The 25,593-nt window shown below is 42.2% G+C and overlaps 1 protein-coding gene across 3 annotated transcripts in view; it reads right to left on the bottom strand.

Annotated features, from left to right (window-relative positions):
- LOC140185675 (catenin alpha-3-like) overlaps positions 1–25,593 on the bottom strand; it is a 1,719,142-nt gene that overhangs the window by 444,682 nt on the left and 1,248,867 nt on the right. For all 3 annotated transcript variants that reach the window (XM_072239175.1, XM_072239176.1, XM_072239177.1), the window contains one exon: positions 17,759–17,915. In XM_072239175.1, coding sequence (XP_072095276.1) covers positions 17,759–17,915 — 157 coding nt within the window. The remainder of the gene's footprint in view (positions 1–17,758; positions 17,916–25,593) is intronic.

Raw genomic sequence — 25,593 nt, 5'->3', positions numbered from 1 at the left:
TTTCCTGTAATACCATGTGCTGTTATCTGGTTAAGCAGCCTCATGCACAGCACCTTGTCAATGTCCTTTTGAAAATACAAGTATACACATCTTCCTGTTACGTCCTCAAAGAATTTCAACAGAGTTATCAGGCAAGATTTTCCCTCAAGAGAACCATGCTGACTTTGGGCTATTTTATCATGTGCCTCCAAGTACCCGAAACCTCATCCTTAATAATGGACTCCAACATATTCACAACTACCAAAGTCAGGTTGACTGGCCAATAATTTTCTTTCTCCTGCCTTCACTCCTTTTTAAAGAGTGGAGTGATATTTGCAATTTTCGGTCCTCCGGAACTATTCCAGAAACTAGAGATTCTTGAAAGGTCATTATTATGCCTCTACAATCTCTTCATCTACCTCTTGAGTGTAGCCCATCTGGTCCAGGTGACTTACCTATTTTCAGATCTTTCAGCATTTCAAGGATACTCTCCTAGTAATCACAACTACTCTTGTTTCTGCCCCTTGAATTTCTGGCATACTGCTAGAGTCTTCCACGGAGAAGACTGATACCAAATACATATTAAGTTTGCCTGCCATTTCTTTGTCCCCTATTACTACCTCTCCAGTTTCATTTTCCAGTGGTATGATATCTACTCTCACCTCTCTTTGATACTTATATACTGTATTTGAAAAAAACTTTTCATATCCTATTTTACATTATTGGCTAGCTTACCTTCATATTTCATCTTTTCCCTCCTTATGGGTTTCTTAGTTGCCTTCTGTTGGCCTTTAAAAGTTCCCCAATCCACTAACTTCCCACTAATTTTTGTTATAAAGTATATGCCCTCTCTTTTGCTTTCTATGGGTGTCTTTGACTTCTTTTGTCAGCCACGGTTGTGCCACCCTTCCTTTAGAATATTTCTTTATCTTTGGGATGTGCCTATCCTGCGCCTTCTGAGTCATCCCAAAATCTCTATTCATTGCCTTTCTCCCGTCATTCCTGCTAGTGCCCCTTCCAATCAACTTTGGCCAACTCTTCTCTCATGCCTCTGTAATTCCCTGTAATACACATACTTCTGACTTTAGCTTCTTCCTCTCAAACTGTAGGGTGAATTCTATCATATTATGATCACTATCTCTGAGGAGTTATTTTGCCTTAAGCTTCCTAATCAAATCTGGTCTATTCTCCTGGTGGGCTCAACCACAAACTGCTCTGAACCAGTCTTTCTAAATGAAATGGCAACTCACATGCCCTTCTTCCAAACTAGAGTACTACAGCTGGTGTTCACAATATGGCCTCCTACAATGGAGGAGCCAAGAATATTTTGTGTGACTGGCTTTGCAGAGAACCAGCATTCAGTTCGCAGGGCTGATGCCAAACTTCCAGGTGTCTGTCACTTTAATTCTCCCTTCCACTCCCACTCTGATGTGTGGCCTCATGCACTGTTACAACAGGACCAGCGCAAGTTCGAGGAGCAGCACCTCAGTTTCCATCTGGCCACATTACACTTGATATGAAATTAATAATTATAGGTAACTCAATGTCACTGTCAGAATTTATTAGTTTGCTGTAGGTCATTAATCTGCAGATAGATTTTCTCTCTCCACTGGTGCTGCCTGATCTAATGTGCATTTCAAAGGATTTACTTTTTCCTTTGTTCTTTCTCTCTCTCCCTCCGTCCATCACTCTTCCTCTCTCCCTGCACCCTGGTTTCACTTATTAATTTACCACCCAAACTGCCTTTGTGGAACAATCTATGTTCCGTGCCTATTCTGGTATCTGTCCCCCACTTTTCCTTTGCTACATCGACGACTGCATTGGCGCTGCTTCCTGCACGCATGCTGAGCTCGTCGACTTTATTAACTTTGCCTCCAACTTTCACCCTGCCCTCAAATTTACCTGGTCCACTTCCAACACCTCCCTCCCCTTTCTAGATCTTTCTGTCTCTATCTCTGGAGACAGCTTATCTACTGATGTCTACTATAAGCCTACTGACTCTCACAGCTATCTGGACTATTCCTTTTCTCACCCTGTCTCTTGCAAAAATGCCATCCCCTTCTCGCAATTCCTCCGTCTTCGCCGCATCTGCTCTCAGGATGAGGCTTTTCATTTCAGGATGAGGGAGATGTCTTCCTTTTTTAAAGAAAGGGGCTTCCTTTCCTCCACCATCAACTCTGCTCTCAAACGCAACTCCCCCATTTCACACACATCTGCTCTCACTCCATCCTCCTGCCACCTCACTAGGAATAGGGTTCCCCTGGTCCTCACCTACCACCCCACCAGCCTCCCGGTCCAACATATTATTCTCCGTAACTTCCGCCACCTCCGACAGTATCCCACCACTAAGCACATCTTCCGCCCCGGCCCCCGCTTTCCGCAGGGATCGCTCCCTACACAACTCCCTTGTCCATTCGTCCCCCCATCCCTCCCCACTGATCTCCCTCCTGGTAAGTGGAACAAGTGCTACACATGCCCTTACACTTCCTCCCTTACCACCATTCAGGGCCCCAGACAGTCCTTCCAGCTGAGGTGACACTTCACCTGTGAGTCGGCTGGGGTGATATACTGCGTCTGGTGCTCTCGATGTGGCCTTCTATATATTGGCGAGACCTGACGCAGACTGGGAGACTGCTTTGCTGAACACCTACGCTCTGTCCGCCAGAGAAAGGAGGATCTCCCAGTGGCCACACATTTTAATTCCACATCCCATTCCCATTCTGACATGTCTGCCCACGGCCTCCTCTACTGTAAAGATGAAGCCACACTCAGGTTGGAGGAACAACATCTTATATTCTATTTGGGTAGCCTCCAACCTGATGGCATGAACATCGACTTCTCTAACTTCCGCTAATGCACCACCTCCCCCTTGTAACCCATCCATTATTTATTTATATACACACATTCTTTCTCTCTCTCTCTCCTTTTTGTCCCTCTCACTATACCCCTTGCCCATTCTCTGGGTTCCCCCCCCCTTGTCTTTCTCCCCGGACCTCCTGTCCCATGATCCTCTCATATCTCCTTTGTCAATCACCTGTCCAGCTCTTGGCTCCATCCCTCCCCCTCCTGTCTTCTCCTATCATTTTGGATCTCCCCCTCCCCCTCCCACTTTCAAATCTCTTACTAGCTCTTTCTTCAGTTAGTCCTGACGAAGGGCCTCGGCCTGAAACTTCGACTGACCGCTTCCTAGAGATGCTGCCTGGCCTGCTGTGTTCACCAGCAACTTTGATGTGTGTTGCTTGAATTTCCAGCATCTGCAGAATTCCTGTTGTTTGCTTTATCAGTAGTTCATTACCATGTCAACACTGGTCATAAAAGATATCCATTGCCCTACCCATTATTCCCCTAAACATTGCTGCAACTTAGAACTTGATGTCTCTTTTTCCCCGTTCTTAACAAGTGTCTTCATTATGAAGCATTTATTGTGCTTTTCTTTCTACAATATGCTGCCTGGCCTACTGAGTGTTTCCGGCACTTTCTGTTTTTACTTCAGGCCCTGATAGTTTTCTTCAAGCCACAACATCATTTTAACAGTGGCCGAAAAGAAGCTGCTGCCCGGCCAAAGGACGTGTCTGTGCCTATTCACTCCAAAGTCCTCTTTTCGGAACTCACACCTTCTGCACTGTTGACCATGCTTTGAATAGCAGCATCCTGCCACTTCCTCACTGCACAGAGTGGAGGGGCCATAACAGCAGAAGTCCGAACAGTGGCAGGTAAGATCCCAATTGGTTTTATGTGGTGCAAAGGAACTCTCCTTAGTTCCCATATTTTGAAAGATTATAAAAATAAAGATCATAAGCACAAGAGATTTTGCAGATGCTAGAAATCCAGAGCAACACACACACACACACACACACACAAAATGCTGGCAGAACGCATTGGGTCAGGCAGCATCTATGGAGATGAGTAAACAGTCCGCATATCCATCTGAGATCCTTCATCAGGACTCATGAAGTATTGGGTGGGGCACAAAAGGAGGTTTGAAACTATTTAGCAAAGAATGTTTTTTTTTGGATTTCAGTTCTGATGTAGGCTCTCAGCCTAAAATGTCGACTGTTTATTCCTCCCCAAAAATAAAGACCATCTTCCCCAACAAGAAAAGTCGAGATGAGACATTTCTGATGAAAGGTAAGTGCACATCCATTACTGTTGTTATACTTACTCAGAAACATAGTGTTTTTCAAAAATAATTGTAGTGTGTAACCTGGCAGGCATCACAGAGCTGCTGATGCTTCAGTGGAAACTCACATTAAATTCATGACCTCAAGCTATTAAATCCCATTAATCCTAAAAGCCTGTTAACCCAGTGTCTCCAACACAGTTTAAACATTAAATATCCTGAACACCAATATTTCATCTTCTGTGAGACATGGTTATAAAAGGTAGCATTACTACTTCAACACATAAAGCCAAAGCTTTAAAGCAATGCATAGTGATCATTTGTGCCTTGACTCCAAAGGAGATCATTCTGACCAGCATCCCTATAAAAGGCTATTGGACTGAATTAAATTGACTTTATTTCTTACATCCTTCACATACACAAGGAAAAAATCTTTATGTTACATCTCCATCTAAGTGTGCAATGTGCAATCATTGCATTTTATAATAATTTACAATAAATAGAACAGTCAATGTAATACAGAGTACGCTCAAGTCAGTGTGAGTTCATCAGTCTGATGACCTGGTGGATGAAGCTGTCCCGGAGCCTGTTGGTCTTGGTTTATATGCTGCTGTACCACTTCCCTGAAGGTAGCAGCAAAGAGTTGGGTTGTGCATTTTGTCCCTGTGCTCAACTGGAGCTCTGTACATTCCTCCATTTCAAGTACACTTCCCATCTGGATTTTGAATTTTTGCAACTGAATCTCTCCTGCCATTCCTCTGGGCAATGTGTTCCTGATTACCACATTCAGCCATGTAACAAGACATTCATGTCCTCTCCTCATTTCATACCTTTGCCTATTATTAGAAATTTGCATCCTCCAGATCTTACATGCACTTTGAATTACATTTTATTAACTTATCAGTGATAACATTTTGTTTTATATGCTCTGTGTGATATATGTTTTGTGGGTGCACTATAGCCCAGAGGGACATTGTTTCATTTGGTTGTATATATATATGTATGTCACAATCACACATCAATTCCACTGGACCAATATCGCTATCCAAGGCCAAGCCCGTCAATGACAAGCCTGAGAATTCTCAGAGGCTTTGTTCTCCACACAGAATTCTAACAACAAGCACGTCGAAATGAACCCAGTTTACACCCCACTTCAGCATCGAGTCGTCAGTCCAGAGCCAAGAGCCAATTCACACCTGATTACAAGCGTCAACCAATGAGAACAACATTAATCCTACATAAGCGGCCGACTAACAGAGCCCGGGCAACATTTATCACCTAATCGGATTTTAATGAACCAATCGCAGATTACATAATCAGTAACCAGTAGAAATGGCACATATATACCCACACACACACACAAACAGACTAATGACAGGACACATAAAAGACAAACAATGTATATCACCAACATTTCATTCGAAGTTGCACTGATGATGTTGCCTAGCTGGGTAACGAAACATCTGCAAGCTAACAAGCCAGCTTGGCGAGCTACTCAACAACAATATCCTCAATACGAGCCACAAATCTTTTCCAACATCTTAAATAGATGACAAAGACTTGAACTTAAAACTGAATATATTGTGTATTTTTTGGTGTGACTGTTTTTTCTTTGCTCACTATTTTGCATGTGCTGTGTATGTTTTGCATTTTGATCCCAGAGGAACGCTGTCTCGCTCGGCTGTATTCATGTATTATTGAATGATAATTAAACAGCAGGGTGGAAACAGTCTGCTTCCGAGAAATATTATCAGGACTCCTCATAGTTGTGAGCATAAGTCCATAAAGCTTCTCTGTGCTAAGCAGAGCAATCAAAGCTAGGTGGTCTCTCACCACAGATAAGGTGCTGGCCAGGCTGTCGTTGGACAATACCTGCCTGTTAATGCAAGTACTTAATCAGCTAATCATGTGGCAGCAACTCAATGCGTAAAAACATGCTGACATGGTCAAGTGGTTCAGTTGTTGTTCAGACTAAACATCAGAATGAGGAAGAAAAGTGACTTTGACTGCAGAGTGATTGCTGCTGCTGGATGGGGTGATTTGAGTGTCTACCCCCTGGGATTTTCACACACAACTATCTTTAGAGTTTACAGAGAAAAACAAAACAAAAAAAAACAACAAAAAAAATCCAGTGAGCAGCAGTTCTGTGGATAAAAACACCTTGTTAATGACAGAGGTTAGAGAAGAATGGCCAGGCTAGTCTGTGCTGATAGGAAGGCAACAGTAGCTCAATTAGCCATGTGTCACAACAGCGATGTGCAGAAGGGCATCTCTGAATGCACAACATGTCGAACCTGGGCTACAGCGGCAGAAGACAAGTCTGTACTCTCAGTGGCCACTTTATTAGGTACAGGAGGTACCTAATACTGAGTGTAATGGCACCATGCATCATAGCCTGTTTCCAATACTTCACCTCAGGCTCATGACAGGGCAAAGGCGTTAGTACAGAGTGGCCCTCTGGGAATCTACAGCAAGAGGAAAACAGCTTTAGACCAGAAAGAATACAAACCAGGGCAATTTAAAGAGAGCTGTCCAACAAAAGCTTTTTCTTTTGTTAAATGCTTAAACTCTGGATTGAGTCATTTCATTTCAATCCATGGCAGTCGTTTATGAAATTATAAATCCTTTACATGCCAAGTGAAAGGAACTGACATAAACACAGCCTTAAGTTATTGCAACTGAGGAATATCAATCACATTGATTGTCCTCAGCACCGCGAACACATTACGATGAAGCTGCACTGACAGCAGTGCCCTGGGCTATGGAAAAAGTGCAATTGTAACCTCATACCGAATTTAATACATTTGAGTTAGAAAATGAGATGTCTTCAGGTCTATATACCTTTGGTTTTCTTGATACTGTGTCAGCAGTTAGATAATTAAATCAAAGGAAACATAAAATATAGAAATAACAATAATGACCCCATCAGTTCAAACCAATTCATTTAAAATGTAGCTGCATGGTTGTTTCTTCTGTCTCTCTCTTTCCATTTGAGGCATTTCCCCCTACATCATTCCAAAAATCTGTGATCCAAAGTCAAGCCCTTTTGGAAGGGACTTGCTCTGACAGCTAATATCCTCCTTCCTCTTCCCAGACCCCCACCAAATCATGGGATCTTCAGTTCTTGGAAGTTTTCAACCAGGCCAGTGTGACTAAGTCTCTGAACAACCAACAATGTATCACCCGTGAGAACTAGAGGAGCCAACACACTTGTTCTTGTTCCATCAGGGACACCTACTGTGCCATCCCATGCCCAGCATATAGCCAGAGACTAAAAACCGCGGCATCAGGGGTAGGGACCACGAGGATATGGTCAAGGGAGGTGGAAGAGCGCTTACAGGAGTAAGTGGATTGGACAATATTCCGGGATTCATCTTGGACTCGGAATGAATATGTCACAGTTATCACCAACTTCATCAAAACCTGTGTGGATGAGCATGAGTCTTCGAGAATATGCAGGACATACCCAAACCAAAAGTCGTGGATGAATCAGGAGATTCGTAGGCTGCTGAGGGCTAGATCTGTGGCATTCAAAACTGGTGATCCAGAACTACACTATAAGGCCAGGTACGACCTATGGACGCAACACACACAAAGTGCTGGAGGAACTCAGCAGGCCAGGCAGCATCTATGGAACAGAGTACAGTCGACGTTTCAGGCTGAGACCCTTCAGTAGAACTGGAGAAAAAAGGATGAGTCAGAGTTAGAAGGTGGGGGAAGAAACACAAGGTGATAGGTGAAACCAAAGACAGGGGAGGGGTGAAGTAAAGAGCTGGGAAGTTTATTGGTGTAAGAGGTACAGGGCTGGAGAAGGGGGAACCTAATAGGAGAGGAAAGAAGGCCACGGATCAAAGAAAAGGTGGAGGAGCACCCGAGGGGGGTGAGAGAGGGAAAAGGGGATGGGGAATGGTGATAGTGGGGAATTACCGGAAGTTTGAAAAATGAATGTCCATGCTGTTGGGTTGGAGGCTATTTTAAGAGTGAAAATTAATTCCAATTGAGTTTAAAGATGGAATTAGATGCACATCAGATCTGGCAGGGTTTTGTGGTCATTTCTTCACACAAAGTAAAACCTAACATCATGAATGGCTGTGATGTTTCACTCCCAGATGAGCTCAATGCCTTTCATGCACGCTCTGAAAGGGAGAATAAAACTACATCTGTGTGAATTCCTGTAGCATCTGGTGACCCTATTATCACTGTCTTGGAGGTCAACATCAGAAGATCTTTAAAGAGGGTAAACCCTTGCACAGCCTTAAGCCTTGATGGTATACCTGGTGGGGCTCTGAAAACCTGTGCTAACGAAGCGGTGGGAGTGTTCAAGGACATCTTCAATCTGTCATTGCTATAGTCAGAGATTCCCACCTGCTTCAAAAGGGTGACAATCACACCATTGCCCAAGAAGAGCAGGGTGATCTGTTTCAACAACTATCCCCCAATGACACTCACATCTACTGTGATGAAGTGTTTTGAGAGGTTGGTCATGGCCAGAATCAACTCCTGCCTGAGCAAGGAGCTGGACCCACTGCAATTTGCCTAGCGCCACAATAGATCTGCAGTGCTTGCATGTCTCACTGACTCTCTACTCAGCTTTGGACAATAGCAATACCTGTGTCAGGTTGTTGTTTATGAACTACAGTTCAGTGTTCAACACAATCATACCCTGAGTTGTAATCAACTGCTTTACTTTCTTTACACCCATTATTGTGCCAGGCACAGCTCAAATGCCATCTATAAATATGCCAATTATGTAACTATTGTTGGCAGAATTTCTGATGGTGATGAAGAGGCATACAGGAGCAAGGTAAATCAGCTGGTTGAGTGGTGTTGCAGCAACTACCGTGCTCTCAAGGTCAGTAAGACCAAGGAAGACCTTTCTGAAGTCCACAATATTACTGACATTTGTCAGTGAGATTGCGGACGTCAGGAAGGGGAAGTCGAGGGAACACACACCAGTCCTCATTGAGGGATCAGAAGTGGAAAAGGCAAGCAGTTCCTGATTGTCAATTCTCTGAGGATCTATCCTGGGCCCAACATATTGATTCAATTATAAAGAAGGTAAGACTGCAGCTATATTTCATTAGGAGTTTGAGGAGATTTGGTATGTCACCAAAGACACGGCAGATGTAACCAGCATTTTAACTGGTTACATTTCCATCCGGTATGGAGGTGTCACTACATAGGACTGGAAAAAGTTGCAGAAAGTTGTGAGCTCTACCAGTTCAATCTTGGGCACTATCCTCCCCTGGATCCACCAGGACATCTTCAAGGAGCGAAGGACCCCCTTCACCCAGGACATGCCGACTTCTCATTGCCACTATCAAGGAGGAGGTATAGGAGCCTGAAGACACACACTCAACATTTCAGGAACAGCTTTTTCCCCTCCGCCATAAGATTTCTGAATTTACAATGAACTCATGAATATTACCTCAGTTTTTTTTCCCCTCTCTTTTTGCATTATTTATTTAATTCAGTTTTCTTTTTATATATGCTTATTGTAATTTATAGTTCTATTATTGTGTATTGCAATATACTGCTGCCACAAAACAAAAAATTTAATGACATATGTCAGTGATATTAAATCTGATTTTGATTTTAATTCTGATCAGGCTGGCTCCTGACATCACAATTGTCCTTCAAACTCCCTTGAACCAATGTACTCAATCAATAACTCAAGAGGTTCTGCAGATGGTGGAAATGAGAGTAACACACACAAAATGCTGGGGGAGCATCTGTGGAGGCGACTATACAGTCGATATTTCAGTCTGAAACCCTTTATCAGGACTCAATAAGTAATGAATTTCAAAAGGCTTTGATTATTGCACAAATGGAGCTTTGAAAATAATTAGGAAAAACATTTTTTTGCATACACAGGATAATTTTGATGCAGAATTCATTGCCTGTGGAGGTGATAGAAAGAACCTTTCAGGGTTTGCAGGAGATACGACAGTGATTGATTGACAGAGGCTGGCTGCAGGGCTATGAGGAAAGAATCTCCACTCATGAAGTGTCTCAGAGCAAAACATACACTCTTTATAGATGCTGCCAGACCCGATGGATTCCTCCAGTGTTTTGTGTTTGGTACTCAATCAGTGACTGCCACTGACAGTGGAAAACAGTCAGGTTATTCAATCAGAAAGAGCATCTACCCTAAGGCAAAGAGGTTCCCACCCCAGACAGGTATCCACTCACTGCCAATGAGATAACACAGTAGATGGGCAGCAAATATGTCGGTTAGTGATGGCTAAGTATGAGGAGGTGGAGGATTGGAGGTGGACAGGGTCAGCAACTTTAAATTATTTTGCATTATCATATCAGAAGGTCCGTTCTGGGACTAGCGCACAAGTTCCCTCACAAAGATGGCACGACAGCCCCTTTACTCTTTCGGAAGTTCGCGTAGATTTGACATATCATTTAAAACTTTGACAGACTTCTGTAGATGCACAGTGGAGAGTATCCTGTCTGGCTGCATCATGGCCTGGTATGGAAACGCCAATACCCAGGAATAGAAAAATCTGTAGAAATTAGCAGATACAGCCCAATCTGTCATAGGTGAAGCCTTCCCCACCACTGAACACATTTACAAGGAGCAATGTCACAAGAAAGCAGCATCCATCATCAAGGACCCCAACCATCTGGGCCATGCTCTCTTTTCACTGTTACCCTTGGGAAGGAAGGACAAGAGTCTTAGGTCCCTCACTACCAAATTCAGAAACAGGTATTGCCCTACAACCATCAGGCTCCTGAGCTGGTATGGATAACTTCACTCACCTCAACACTGGATGAATTTCACAACCAACAGACTCACTTTCAAGGACTCTACAACTCATGTTCTCAGTATTAATTATTTATTTTTTTAATCTGCACTATTTTTCTTCTTTTGTATTTTGGGTTGTTTGTCAGTCTCTAATTATAACTTTACATCAATTCCTGTGAATGCATGTAGGAAGATGAATGTTAAACTAGTATCTGATGACATATACATACTTTGATAATAAATTAACATTGACTTTCAAAGTAGGAAAAGGAGTGTCAGGGCGATCAGGAGTATTGCTTCAACAACACTCCTAAGTCATCCTTGATGCAGTACTAGGAGGATGTGTCTTAAGGGTACCCTCATCTCCAAAAGTGTAGAATGCCGAGAAAGAGCATGTTATAAGCAGCTTAAGTCTTACAAAAACAGCTGTCCAGACAGTCTAAAAATCTGCAATTCACAGGCCATTCAAAGCACATAGTGGCCTGATCCAGCAGTCACAGCAACCAGTAATGAAATGGCCACAGAAAAGCTGGGGAAGTTCTCCAACGATACAAAGAAGTTTAATGTGGTACACTTTGTCAGAAAACAACATTATATAAACAGTCAAATGTGTGAGCGTATACAAGTACAATTGTTTAAATGAGAGAGAGAGAGAGAGAGAGAGAGAGAGAGAGAGAGAGAGAGAGAGAGAGAGAGAGAGAGAGAGAGAGACTGTTTTTTAGAGATACAGTATGGAGTAGGCCCTTCCAGGCCCTCAAGCCACGTACAGCAACCCCTGACAACCTGATTTAGCCCTAACCTAATCACAGGACAATTTACATGACCAATTAGCCTACCCAGTACATCTTTGGACAGTGGGAAGAAGCCAGTGCACCCAGGGAAAACCCCATGCATTCCAAGGGGGGAGACGTACAGAGACTCCTTACAGAGGATGCTGAAATTGAACTCAGAACTCTGACTCCTGAACTGTAATAGCATCGTGCTAACCGTTACGCTACAGTGATGCCCACTATCTGATATAATTGACTACCATGGTCAGTAAATCATTTAGGAGCTTGGGATCCAAACGCAGGGGTAAAATGATGAAAGTGGAAAGATGATACTGAGAGTTTAAACTGCTGAGGTTTGGGCACAAGTAAAGCTTGAAAATATTTAGCTAAAGTCTTTTTTTCCTAGATAGAATACTTATGGTGCAGAATTCACTGACTCTGGAGGTGGCGGAAACAGTCAATCATGTTTTCAAGAAAACAAGGATGGTTAATTGAGAGAAGATGATTTATAGGGCTATGAGGAAAGAATCTCCAGGAGGCTCTACTAGGAGCTGGAAAGAGTTTTAAAAATTAGCTTTATTTATCACTGGTATATCAAAACATCAAAGCATACAGTGAAATGAGTCCTTTATTTCAAATCAAGTCAGTGAGAATTCCGCTGGGCAGTCTGCATGTGTTTCCAGGCTTCCAGTATCAGCATAATATTGTGACGCTCTTGGGGCGGGTGGGTGGGGTGGTGGACAGCCAGCCCCTGTGTTTCTAATGACCAGCACTGCTTGTAGTTCTTGTGTTAAAATGATTTTGTGGGATTATGGTGAGAAGTTCCAGTTCATTTATTGTTACTTTTTAGCTTGGGTTAGACAGTTATTCACTTGTGTATTTGTGGGTCACCCTAACTGTAACCGGAGTGTGTGATGGTCACCTCCCACCGTCTGTATGAGACTGGTTGGGTTTACTCTCCAGGTCATGGTGCCCAGTCTGTTTTGTGTTTATCACAATAAAACAGTTGTTGAGTTCAATGAGCTTCCTCATCTGTCATTATGGACCAAATGCTCGGTACAATATGTTCACAATTCACTAGCCCTATCCGTGCGGGATCACTGACATAGTAAGGTAATGCACTAACCACTACGCTACTATGCTGCTCCAAGTAGACCCAATGGGCTGCATGGACTCTCTCCGTGCAAAATGGTTCCATGATTCAAAAGCCTTTCAAGCTGAAGGATGATCGAAAGAGAGGCATGTCGTGCTCTGTCAAAGTCTGGCAGTGAGTGAACATACTTGAAATAGTGCAGAATAGTGGAGCTCAGCCATGGAATTCTCTTGCCCCAGCATCAAGCATTGTGGAGAATCGTAGGAGAGAAGACAATGATATTGAGACCATGGCAGAAGCTTTTGGCACAACTTGCTCTGCAACTTCCACCACAGCACGTCATTCTTTCTGGTCATTGTAATTAAGTTGTTTATAATGGCTTTCTGTATAATTGGCTGCTTCATGGTTCCCAGCTTTAATAAGCTCAGAAACTTCATGAAGTCATTCTCACTTTTTGATTCTAGATGCAGTAAGATGAAATAAGGAAATAAACACTAATTTTTGAGAGACTAGAATGTCTTGAATAGAATTATCTGCCCTTTAGGCTAAAGACCAGCACAAAGTTTGATTGAAATAGGTCACCATTGAGAAAACAAGTTTCATTTGGTACTTTTAGCCTATCCACTACAATTCCACAATATACTTAAAGTTGCTATCTCTGAGCTTGCTGGAGAGCACATCATTTACGGACAGGTTGTTGGGGATAATATCACCTCCAACATTTTTTCTGTTCAGTTCCACACACATGTAGAATTACCCTTTGGATTCTCCTTGTCCATTCCCATCTCTCATCTACTCACTGACACCATTATCCAAAATCAACTGATTGTGTATTTAATATTTCAATAATATTTGAGTTGCCCTTCCCTTGGACAACATTGGTATCGTGGAGAGGGGAGACTTGCAGCATGGGCAACTGCCGGTCTTCCATACAACCTTGCCCAGGCCTGCGCCCTGGAAACCTTCCAAGGAGCAAATCCATGGTCCCACGAGACTAGCAGATGCCTATTGAATATTTGAGTAATGATGTACGTATATATGTAGGGTGATTCAGCATTCTTGTTTGTTTTAATAATTAATTAGGGTTATATGTGAAAATACATCAACTGCATACATCATCACGCTACCACATGATACATGTGGGCCTCACTTAAAGTGAATCTGACCTAGACCAGTATACCAGGACTCCTGTGTTTCTGTTGAATTAATTTAATGTTTTGAAGTTACAAAACATAACATTGACGATGAGGTATTTTCAAAGCGAACCCAAGGTGGTTCAAATGCAGCAAAACTAAAAAAAAATACGCAGAGGAACGTTACATAATAGATGCAATCCAGCGTGTGCAGCAAGACAGTCAAGTTTAAAAAGAGCAGTGCAGCAGATATTCTTCAGAACGGAAGACACGATTGAGTTTAAAACAAAGTAAAATAATACAGAAGCATTCAGTGTTCATAAAGAGTAAGTACTGGGTGATAATAATAATTTAAAAAACAGCAGAACTGGCTGGCTACAGTGGAAAGATTGATGAGTTTGATTACACAACGGGTAAATGGCTCATGTATACTGAGCTATTGGAACAGTATTTTGAAGCAAATGAAATAGCCAATGAGAAGTGAATAGTAATTTTTCTAGGTGCATTGGGTTTAAAGGCAAACAGTTTGACTGCTTAAACCAAACCATCAGAAATGAGCTTTACTGCTATTGTAGAAGTGATGCAGGAACACATAGAATCAAAGCCATTATTGATTGCAGAATGCTTTTGGTTTCATAAGTGGAATCAAAGAGAAGGGGGGTCCATTACAATGTACATGGTTGAATTGAAGAGATTGTCTGAGCATTGTCAGTTCAATAATGGTAATGATACCATAAGAGATCATTTAGTTTGTGAAATCTTAAAAAGAAAGCACTCAAAAATAGCTCCTAACTGAAGTAGCTTACATTTAAAAGAGCAGTTTAAATCACTGTTTCAATGGAAACTGAAGACAGGGCCGTAATTGAGTAGCAGTCAGGAATGAAAGTGAACATGAACAAAATTGCAAAGTCCAAACAGACACCAGCCTGGCTGAATAAAATGTGTTACGGGCTCACATTCATCAAACAAATGCAGGTTTAAAGGCAAACTTTGCAGAAAATGCAACAAAGTAGGACATATACAACGAGCATATTCGACAGACAAAAATAAATAGACTGCACAAGGAAGAGAAAAAGATAAAAGTTCAAGTTGCAGTTTCAAAAAGAACACTAATCTGCTTGCTGTTGATAAAAAAATTGATAATGATGTAAGTGACACAGGATAATGTAGCCTTGAGATTTTCAGTGAAAACTAATAATAGATAAGCAATATGGCTTACACCAGAAGTGAATGGCAAATTAATTAAAATGGAATTGGACACTGGTTTGGCTATTTCAGTCACTCTACAAGATGAGTTTGAACTGCATTTCAAAGATGTTGATATCCATCTAAAAACGTGTGCTGGAGAAAAGATAACTCCTGTGGCAATGTCATTTGTAACAGTGAAATGCAAGCAACAAGCCACATTGAGCTTGTATGTGGTAAAAACAGAAGGAACAGCATTGTAGGGGTGTGATTGTCTGGGACAACTACAGCTTGATTGGAGGTCCATTCACCATTTGCATGCCTCATCCCCTGCAATGAAGCCAATTGAAAGCGAACTAAGAAAGGTACTGGCTGATGCCACAACTGTCCCTGTGCTTTAACACCATGAACTGTGGCCCAAAAGAGGTCAAATAGGTGTTGGTATCAACCTTGGTGCCTCTAGTTGGAAAGTATATTCCAGGAAGGACCATGCTTCTCCAAGGAACTGTAAAAGTGAAGAAAACAGTGGTCCGAACACAACAATTTTTAGAGGCAACATATCTGACAAAGCCCCTATTATGTTAATCAGGCAGTTACTTGTGAAATGTGTCTTGGTTTTAAGCTGGAAGAGAGTTAAAGAAACTTCAGGGAAGTTGCAAGCATTTGGCTTTTGTAAGTATAAAGAACCAGACTCTACTCTGCATGTATTGAGATTATTGCATGAACTTCAAGTGGGAGATGAAAAGCTGCTTGTAAAGATTGATGCAAAGACCAGAGCCCAGCTGGATGAATGGAAGGCAAAAAAGGAAGGAGTCAATGGAGATATGAAACAGAGGATCCATCAGATAATGTTGTGGAGGAGAAAACCAGGAGGAGAAATATAACTGGAGCAACAGAAGGACTAATAAGAGAATACTCCAGTGAACTAAATGCACCTTCCTAAGATCAAGATGCACAAACTGTAAAAGAAAAAGGAGGGAAGAGATGGAGAGAAAGAATGTGAACAAGAAAGAGGATGGGGTGAAAGAGAGAAGGAAAGTGAGAAAGAAAAAGAAAGGGATCGAAGTAGATCCAGAGAGAGAGAAGGAGAAGAAAGATGTCTGGAGCTGCAGTCTCTGAGTCAACTCCTACGATTACCATGGAGAAGGTCCCAGAACTCGAGATTGTTTTCACAGCCCAGGTGTTCTCTCACCTGCCAAGTAGAGTGACTTCCCTTGTCAGGAAGAAATTATCCCATAAGATTAAGAAATCCTCCACATCAAATAATTCTTTAGACCTGAATGGGATAATTTAAAATTTACTATGCAGTGGATGTCTGCATCTAGTAGATGTATTATATAGTATACAGTGTGTATAGTTGAGATGCATTCTACATTGAGTTGGAGATTATAGCTAAGCAGGGAAGGGTGTTGTGTATTTAATATTTCAATCGCATTTGGGTAATGTTATATATATATATATATATATATATATATACACACACACACACACTTATTGTTTGATTAAGCATGCTTGTTCATTTAATTAGGGGGTTATATATAAATATATGTTAATTGGCTATGTCATCACACTATCTTGCAATACATTCATGCCTCACTGAATGTAAGCTTGAACTAGACCCATATTCCCAGATTCCCATGTTTCCTTTGACATAATGTAATGTTTTGAAGCTACAAACGTAACACAGACCTCAGGCTTTGCGTGAACACTGACTGGTTAAATCTCCACTTCTCTCCCTCTGAGACTGTGTTCGACACCTATTTCCACTGAGGTTGAGTGAGACTACAACTAGAGGTCATAGATTAAGGTTGAAAGATGAAATACATAAAGTGGAACAAGAGGGGGAACATCTTTACTCAAAGTGTGGACCGAGTTTCCAGCAGAAGTGATGGATGTGGGCTTGATATCAGCATTTAAGAGAGGTTTGGATAAGTACATGAATGGGAGGGGTAAGGAGGAATATGGTCTGGATGCAGGTGGACGGGACTAGGCAGAATAATAGTTTGGCATGGACTAGATGGGCCAGAAGACCTGTTTTCTGTGCATTAGTACTGTAACTTTATGACCTCACGTTGGATAATTAGAAATTTTGTCCAACATCCAAAGCTATTCTCTTCAGTTCCCCAGGCACCTAATCCCATACCTCCCCCGGCTGAATACGAATCCGCAGCAGGTCCCATGCTGAACTTTTAATCCTTTATCCACTCCACAACTTAGTCCTCTAACCTCTACATCTGTAATTTTAAAACAAGACCCACTCATGCTTTTATCCTCTACTAGAAAGCACGGCCAACTCTTTTCAGCCTCTCGACTTGACAACTTCAATGGTACCCTGGCACATTTCTTGTGGTGTAACTAGATCTTATTCAAAATACTTACTCACAAACGACTCATGGTAGGTCCCCTGCCTTCTCCCTCTCCTCCAAGCCAGTGAGCATTTTAACCTCAGAGGGATCTCTGGGCTGGGAAGAGCTACGTAACTAAACAAAGGGTGAGGATTGTCTCAGAGAGCTCTTCACCTAGTTGACATCACGCCAGAAAATGGTGCTGATCTATCATAATCTTTTATACTTCTCCTGCTAAAAGAGGCCATTTGACTCATCAAGTCTGTGCTACCTCTCCAAGTAGTATAATCAGCCCCATCATCCTCATTTAATTTCCCCTAGCATATTCTCTCAAATGTGGCCAGTCACGTAATCCCAGTACAGATAATTGCCTTACCAGAGATGGCGAGAAACTCATCGATGCTGGTAATGTCATCAACTGCTTCAGTCAGGAGACGGACATGGCTCTCCCAGGTCTTCTTATACACGTCCATATTGCTCTGGAGGCTTTGACTTTTTGGGGAGGAAGCAAGAGCCAGAGCAGCATTGACGACCTGTGACAACCAGAACAGTGAAAATCTCAGAAGTGTTTAGAGAGGTTGGTTAAGGTTAGAAACAACTCTTGTGTCAGCACGGACCTTGACCATTGCAATTGGTTATTGCCACAATAGGTCTACAGCAGATGCAAACTCTTGTGGCCTTGGATCATCTGGATAATACTGATACTTATGTCAGGATGCTATTTATTGACTACAGCTCAGTGTTTAATACAAACATTTCTACAGTTCTGATTGAAAAGCTTTAAAACCTGGGACTTTGTATCTCTGTTTGCAACTAGATCCTTGACTTCCGTTTCAGAAAACCACAGTCTGTGCAGATTGCAAATAACATCTCCACCTCGCTGACAATCAACACTGGTGCACCTCAGGGGTGTGTGCTTAGCCCACTGCTCTACTCTCTCTATTCCCATGACTGTGTGGCTAGGCATAGCTCAAATGCCATTAAAAAATTTGCTGATGAGACAACTGTTGTTGGCAGAATTTCAGATGGTGACAAAAGGCATACAGGAGCGAGATATGTCAGCTAGTTGAGTGGTGTCGCAGTAGAAACCTTGCACTCAACATCAGTAAGACCATAAAGCTGATTGTGGACTTCAGAAAGGGTAAGGAGAGGGAAAACACATTAGTCCTCAGAGCGGGATCAGAAATGGAAAGAGTAAACAATTTCAAGTTCCTGGGTGTCAATATCCCTGAGGACCTAACCTTGACCCAACATATTGATGCAGCTATAAAGAAACAGCAGCTTTATTTCATTAGGTATTTGAGGAGATTTGGTATGTCACCAAAGACACTTGCAAATTTCTATCTGGAGGGCATTCTAAGTGGCTGCATCACCATCTGTATGGGGGTGGGGGGAAGCTGCTGAACAGGATCGAGAGAAGCTGCAGAAAGTTGAGAGCTTAGTCAGCTCCATCATGGATACTATCCTCGGTAGCATCCAGGACATCTCAAAAAGATGGCATCCATCGTTAAGGACTCCCATCATCCAGGACATGCTCCTTCTCATTGCTACCAGCTGCAAGAAGGGACGCACTAAACAATTCAGTGTTTCTTCCCCTCTGCCATCTGATTTCTGAATCGACATTGAACCCATGAGCACTACCTCACTACTTATTTAATTTAACCATTTTATATTGTATATATACTTACTGTAATTCACAGATTTTATGATTGCAATGTACTGCTGCTGCAAAATCAACAAATTTCACAACATAGGCCGGTGATATTAAACCTGATTTTGATTCTGAAACAAGTACACCACTCATATGACATGTGTCAGATGGAGGCTGAATAACGCAAGAGCGAACTATCCTGATTGCTGGACAAATGACAGATAATGTTGAAGATGTTCACCAGGTGTAGAGAGAGAACCACAGTACGTATTTCTAATTAAAGATCATTGACTGAAAAGTTACCTCTTTTCCTCTCTCCACAGCTTCTCCCTGGCCTGCTGAGTATTTCCAACATCCTCTGCATACTAATTTGCAAGTGTTTTGCAGTAATGAGTTTTTCACCTTCTCATCTCTCTGAACTAATCATCTGCTGTCAGCCACCGGGTTCATTCTGAAATGAGGTTTTACATCAGCTCAATGATTTTTATGCAGGCTTTGACAGGCAGAATTATGACGCACCCATAATAGCCTCCACATCTCCAGGTGACCCTGGAATTTCCATCCCTGAGGGCAATGACTGTAAATCCTTCAGGAGGTTGAATCCACAAAAGACACCTGGTCTAGACAGCGTACCCGGCTGAGTACTAAAGAACTGAGTTGAACAACTGGTTGGAGTACTTACAGATATACTCAGCCTCTCACATCTGCTGCCTGAGGTCCCCACCTGTTTCAAAATAGAATCTAATGTAACAATGCTGAAGGATGGTGACCTGCTTCAGTGACCACCATCTGATCGTGCTTACGTTAACTGCAATGAAGTACTTCGAGAGGCTGGTTACATCAACTTCCACCTCAGAGCTGCCCTGGATCTGCTCTAATTTACCTGCCAGCACAACAAGTCAACAGCAGATGCAAATTCTCTGACTCCTCATTCTTCTCTGGACCACCTGGAACTCAAATGTCAAGCCACTGTTCGTCCACTACAGCCCTGTATTCAAATCAGTCCCACCATCCCAACTCATCAAGCTTCAGGATGAGGGCCGCTGTGCCTCCCTCTGCGATTGAATCCTGATCAGCAGACCTCAGTCAGAAAAGATTGGTGACGACATCTCCTCCTTGATGGCCGTCAACACAGGTGCACCACGAGGCTGCGTGCTTAGCCCCGTAACTGTGTGGCTAAAGCACAGCTCCAATGCCACCTTCAGATCTGCCAACGATGCTGCTGTTGTCGGATGGATCACAGGCGGGGGATATCAGAGCAATATAGGTCATCTGGTTGAGTGGTGCTAAAAGACCAAAACTAAAGAGCTGATCGCTCACTTCGGGAAGGGGCTGGAGGGTGAATGTACAACAGTTAACATTGGCAGATCAGTGGAGGTGAGAGTCAGCAGCTTTAAACTTCTGGGAATTAACATATCAAATTACCTGTCCTCACCCCAGCACATCAATATCATAATGAAAGTCCACCAGTATCTTAGAAGGCTAAGGAGCTTCAGCTTGTCATCAAACTCTCCAACAAACTTTGACAGATATACTGTTGAAAGGATTCTGACTGGTTACATAGTGGTCTGGCACAGCAATTCAAATACACAGGAACGTAACAAGCTGCAGAGGGTACTAGACTTTGCCCAATAATCATAGGCATATTCCTCCCCACCATTGGTTGTACCTACAAGAGCTACTGCCTTAAAAAGGCAACGTCTACCATCAGGGATCACCACCATTTGGCATTTGGGCCATGCCATCTTTTCAGAGCTGCCAGCAGGCAGGAGCTACAGAAGTCTGAAGTCCCATTTCACCAGTTCAAGAAATAGGTGCTAGGGATAATTATTAATGGAAGCTGCCTTTCTGAGACACCGCTTCTTGAAGATGTCCTTCTGTGTGTGAGCAATGCCCTTCATTATTTAGAGAAGTGTGGCTGTATATCTTACTGGAGAAAAATTTTGGGCATGGGTCTACTGATGGCGCCACTGTGGTCAGCTGAATGCTGGAGAAATAGTGTTATGGAACAAGAAATTCTTGAACTAAGCTGACTATATAATGTGAACCATGTCATGAATACTCCCAGGAACAGGCATAACAACACTGCATTCATCAGGCTGATCAGCACCTCCATCCATTAACCCACTCCACCACCCCCACCAGCACTACATCAGCCCCTCCTCTCCTCAGCCCCTATGCACCCTTCGTTCCCCCATGCAGCTAAGCTCCACACCTCAGAGTGGTGAATCTGTGGAATTCATTGCCACGGGCAGCTGCGGAGGCCAGATCTTTATGAATATTTAGGGCAGAGGTTGATAGATTCTTGACTGTTCAAAGCATGAAGGGATATGGGAAGAAGGCAGGAGACGGGGGATGGAAAGAATCAGCCATGATGGAATGGCAGAGCAGACTCAATGGACGGAATGGCCTAATTCTGCTCCTGTGTCCTAAGGTCTTACACTGACACAGTCACTGTCCTATAGTGTTTTCATATGCCCCGCTGCAACCTAGAAGAGTTCCTCCTGCCAAAAGTCACTTTGTCACTCCTTCATTTCCCGTTGGAGTCACCTTGAGTTCAAGTACTCCTGCACCTAGGATCACTTTATGTACAGTACACACTATTACTCCACATATATAAGTTAATCTTATGCACATACGGCAACATTCAACTGTTATCTGTAGATTGTGTTTTATAGGATTGCTTTTAGATTTATATTTATTGTGTTTTTTTATGCTTATTGTGCTTTTTATGCTGCATCGGATCTGGAGTAACAATCATTTAATTCTCCTTTACACTTAAGTACGGAAGAATGACAATAAGCAAACTTGCATCTTAAATCTAAGTGCAATTTTCAGCTTTGCATTGCCTGTAGTTCCAGCATTGTATCGATGAATTTTGCGGCTGCAATATCCACAACATGGTATCCATGCACATCTTAGAAGAAATGTGGACATCCATGTACCTTCAAGGATTCAGAATCTTGTTCTAACCATTTGCTCGAGAGTGCATTTACCTTTCTCTGAAGACGCATCACATGCTCAGTCACTATACCTCACAGATTTCATAAGGCACTGACCTGCTCCCTCATCTGTTCTGCCTTGAGGAGATCATGCTCAATAGTTCCTTTACTTTTCAGTATTTTCCCCCCCAATGACTAAAGCAGATTTTAACTGTAGACAGAGCTGTGAGTATGACCCTAATACTTACACAGCTCAATTACCAGGCAATTACCATCAAAAATAGCTCTAACAGCTGCAAATTTAACATCTATCCCAAGGCATTCTTCCTCCGCAAATAATTGGGCAACACTTTAGTACTCCAACAGAACCTTTTTGTTCACATAAGTCTCTGCATATGTGTGCACATATTTAATTAAAACTAACAATACTTAGCTGAAAATTAAGAAACTTCAACAATAAGGCAATGCATTAGTGAAAGTATCACACTAGTACAGGTTCAGTAAAAGGCATCTACTAAAACTCATCATAAATATTGCAGAAGTACTCCTGTTTTAAGCTGGAAAGTTGCCCGAATGATTTTGGAAAGCATAATGAAAGGTTACTCATCTAAAATGTTAATATTTCCTCTCTCTCCATGGTTGCTCCTCATCTCCTAAGCATGTACAGTGTTTTTATTTTTAATGGGCATGCACCTAAAAAGGTGTGAAACTTGTGACAAAGGGAAAATTTCTCAAACAAATGCAGAGGGTGCAGAAGAGCTTACAAGGATGATCCCTGGGATAGAGGGCACATGTTATAAATGAGGTTGGGCAAACTGGAGTTGTTTTCTTGAAGTATTGCATTCAGTTCTGGTTGCATTATTATAGGAAAGATGTGGAAGATTTAGGGAGAGTACAGAGATTTACCAGGATGCTGTTTGGGATTAGAGAGCATGTCTATGAGGATAAGTTGAGTGATCTGGGGCTTTTCTCTGTGGAGTGAAGGATGAAAAGTGATTTTATAGAAGTGTACGAGATGATAACAGGCATTGATCAAATGGATAGCCAAAGACATTTTCCCAAGGCAGAAATGGACAATACCAGGGGCATACTTTTAAGGTGATTGGAGGAAAGTACAGTGGGATGTCAGAGCTAAGTTTTTTTCCACAGAGAGCAATAAATGCATGGAACACCCTGACAGGGATAATGGTGGAGGCAGATAGATTAGGGGCATTTAAATCAACTCATATAGCCACACGGGTGATTGAAAAATGAAGGACTATGTTGGAGGGAAGGGTTAGAGTGATCATAGTGTTGCATAAGAACATAAGAAATAGGAGCAGGAGTTGGCCATCTAGCCTGGCGAGCCTGCTCCACCATTCAGTAAGATCATGGCTGATCTAGCCATGGACTCATCTCCACCTACCTGCCTTTTCCTCATAACCCTTAATTCCCCTACTACGCAAAAATCAATTCAACCTTGTCTTGAATATATTTACTGAGGTAGCCTCCACTACTTCATGGGCAGATAAGTCCACAGATTTACCACTCTCTGGGAAAAGCAGTATTGCCTCATCTCTGTCTTAAATTTACTTCCTCAAATCTTGAGCTATATCCATTAGTTCTAGTTTCACCTACCAGTGGAAACAACTTTCCTGTCTCTATCTTATCTATCCCTTTCATAATGTTATATGTTTCTATAAGATCTCCTCTCATTCTTCTGAATTCCAGTGAGTACAGTCCCAGGCGACTCAATCTCTCCTCATTGTCTAACCTCCTCATCTCTGGAATCACTGCCTCCAAAGTCAGTATATCCTTTCTTATGTAAGGAGACCAGAACTGCACGCAGTATTCCAGGTACAGACTCACCTGTACCCTGTACAGTTGTAACATAACCTCTCTGCTGTTAAATTCAATCCCTCTAGCAATGACGGCCAACGTTCAATTTGCTTTCCTGATAGCCTGCTGCCCCTGAAAATCAACCTTTTGTAATTCATGCACACGTACTCCCAAGTCCCTCTGCACAGCAGCATGCTGCGTTTTTTTGCCATTTAAATAATAATCTGCTCTTTCATTTTTCCTTCCAAAGTGGATGACCTCACGTTTACCAACATTGTACTCCAACTGCCAGACCCTAGCTCGCTCACTTAACCTATCTATATCTCTCTGCAGATTCTCTGTATCTTCTGCACAATTTGCTTTTCCACTCAATTTACTATCATCAGCAAACTTAGATACACTACACTCGGTCCCTTCTTCCAGATCATTAATGTGTATCGTGAACAGTTGCGGGCCCAGCACTGACCCCTGTGGCACACCGTTCACTACTGGTTGCCAACCAGAGTAACACCCATGTATCTCAACTCTCTGCTTTCTATTAGTTAACCAATCCTTTATCCATGCTGATATATCACCCCCAACTCCATGCATCTTATGGAAAAGTCTTTTATGTGGCACCTTATCGAATGCCTTCTGGAAATCCAAGTAAATAATGTCCACCTGTTCCTCTCTATCCACTGCGCTCATTATATCCTCAAAGAACTCCAGTAAGTTTGTCAAACAGGACCTGCTTTTTCTGAATCCATGCTGCTTCTGCCTGATGGATCCATTTCTTTCATGATTTCTTGCTATTTCTTCTTTAATGACAGCTTCAAGCATTTTCCGATCTATAGATGTTAAACTAACTGGCCTATACCTACCTGCCTTTTGCCTACATCCTTTTTTGAACAGTGGTGTGATATTCGCTGTCTTCTAATCCACTGGCACCTGTCCAGAGTCCAGAGAATTTTGGTTAAATTATCATTAAAGCCTCTACTATAACTTCTTCCATTTCTTTCAGTAACCTGGGATGCATTCCATCAGGTCGAGGGGACCTAGCTACCTTCAAGTCCACAAGTTCGCTCAGCAGCACCTCTTCAGAGATAACTATTGTATTGAGGTCCTTGACTGTGAAGACCAACACAAAATAGTCAATCAAAGCCTTGGCCATTTTCTCGTTACCCAGAATCAATTCCCCCTACTTGTCCTCCAAGGGACCTACATTCACTTTGGCCACCCTTTTCCGCTTTATATAGTTATAAAAACTTTTACTATCAGTTTTTATATTTTGTGCTAGTTTATTTTCATAATCTAGCTTCCCTTTCTTTATTGCTTGCTTAGTGTGGTGCTCTTTTTGTAATTAAAATTTTTATTATTATTTATTCTTATTTTACAAAGCAGCACAGCATATCATAGAGCTGATAGAGAACAGCATATTTACACAGCCATCCCATGACAGGAAAATAAGTAAAACTTAAGAGACAGAAAGAAATTCCAATTTAAGTTTAAATTAACATACATATAAATTATTTGACCACTCATTATCTTCAATATCGCTTTTCCCTCTCTGTTAATTCTTCCCAACATGTGTTCATATGATGGAATCTTAATCATTTCCTCAGTCCATTCCTTCACAGTGGGACATCTGGGTTTTTTCCAGTTTTGCAATATAATTCTTGCAACTGTGATGAGACCCACCTTTAAAATAGTGAATTTGTCATTGTTTACATTAGGTATCATTGTCCTATCACCCAGGAGACAAAGCCGTGGGCACAAGGGCAGTGTGGAACCCGACCAACTCCCCAACAAATCAAGAAGTTT

This window comes from Mobula birostris, chromosome 21, assembly GCF_030028105.1.
Source record: "Mobula birostris isolate sMobBir1 chromosome 21, sMobBir1.hap1, whole genome shotgun sequence".
In the NCBI taxonomy this organism is placed as follows: domain Eukaryota; kingdom Metazoa; phylum Chordata; class Chondrichthyes; order Myliobatiformes; family Myliobatidae; genus Mobula; species Mobula birostris.
This window is presented reverse-complemented; position numbering and strand designations above follow the sequence as displayed.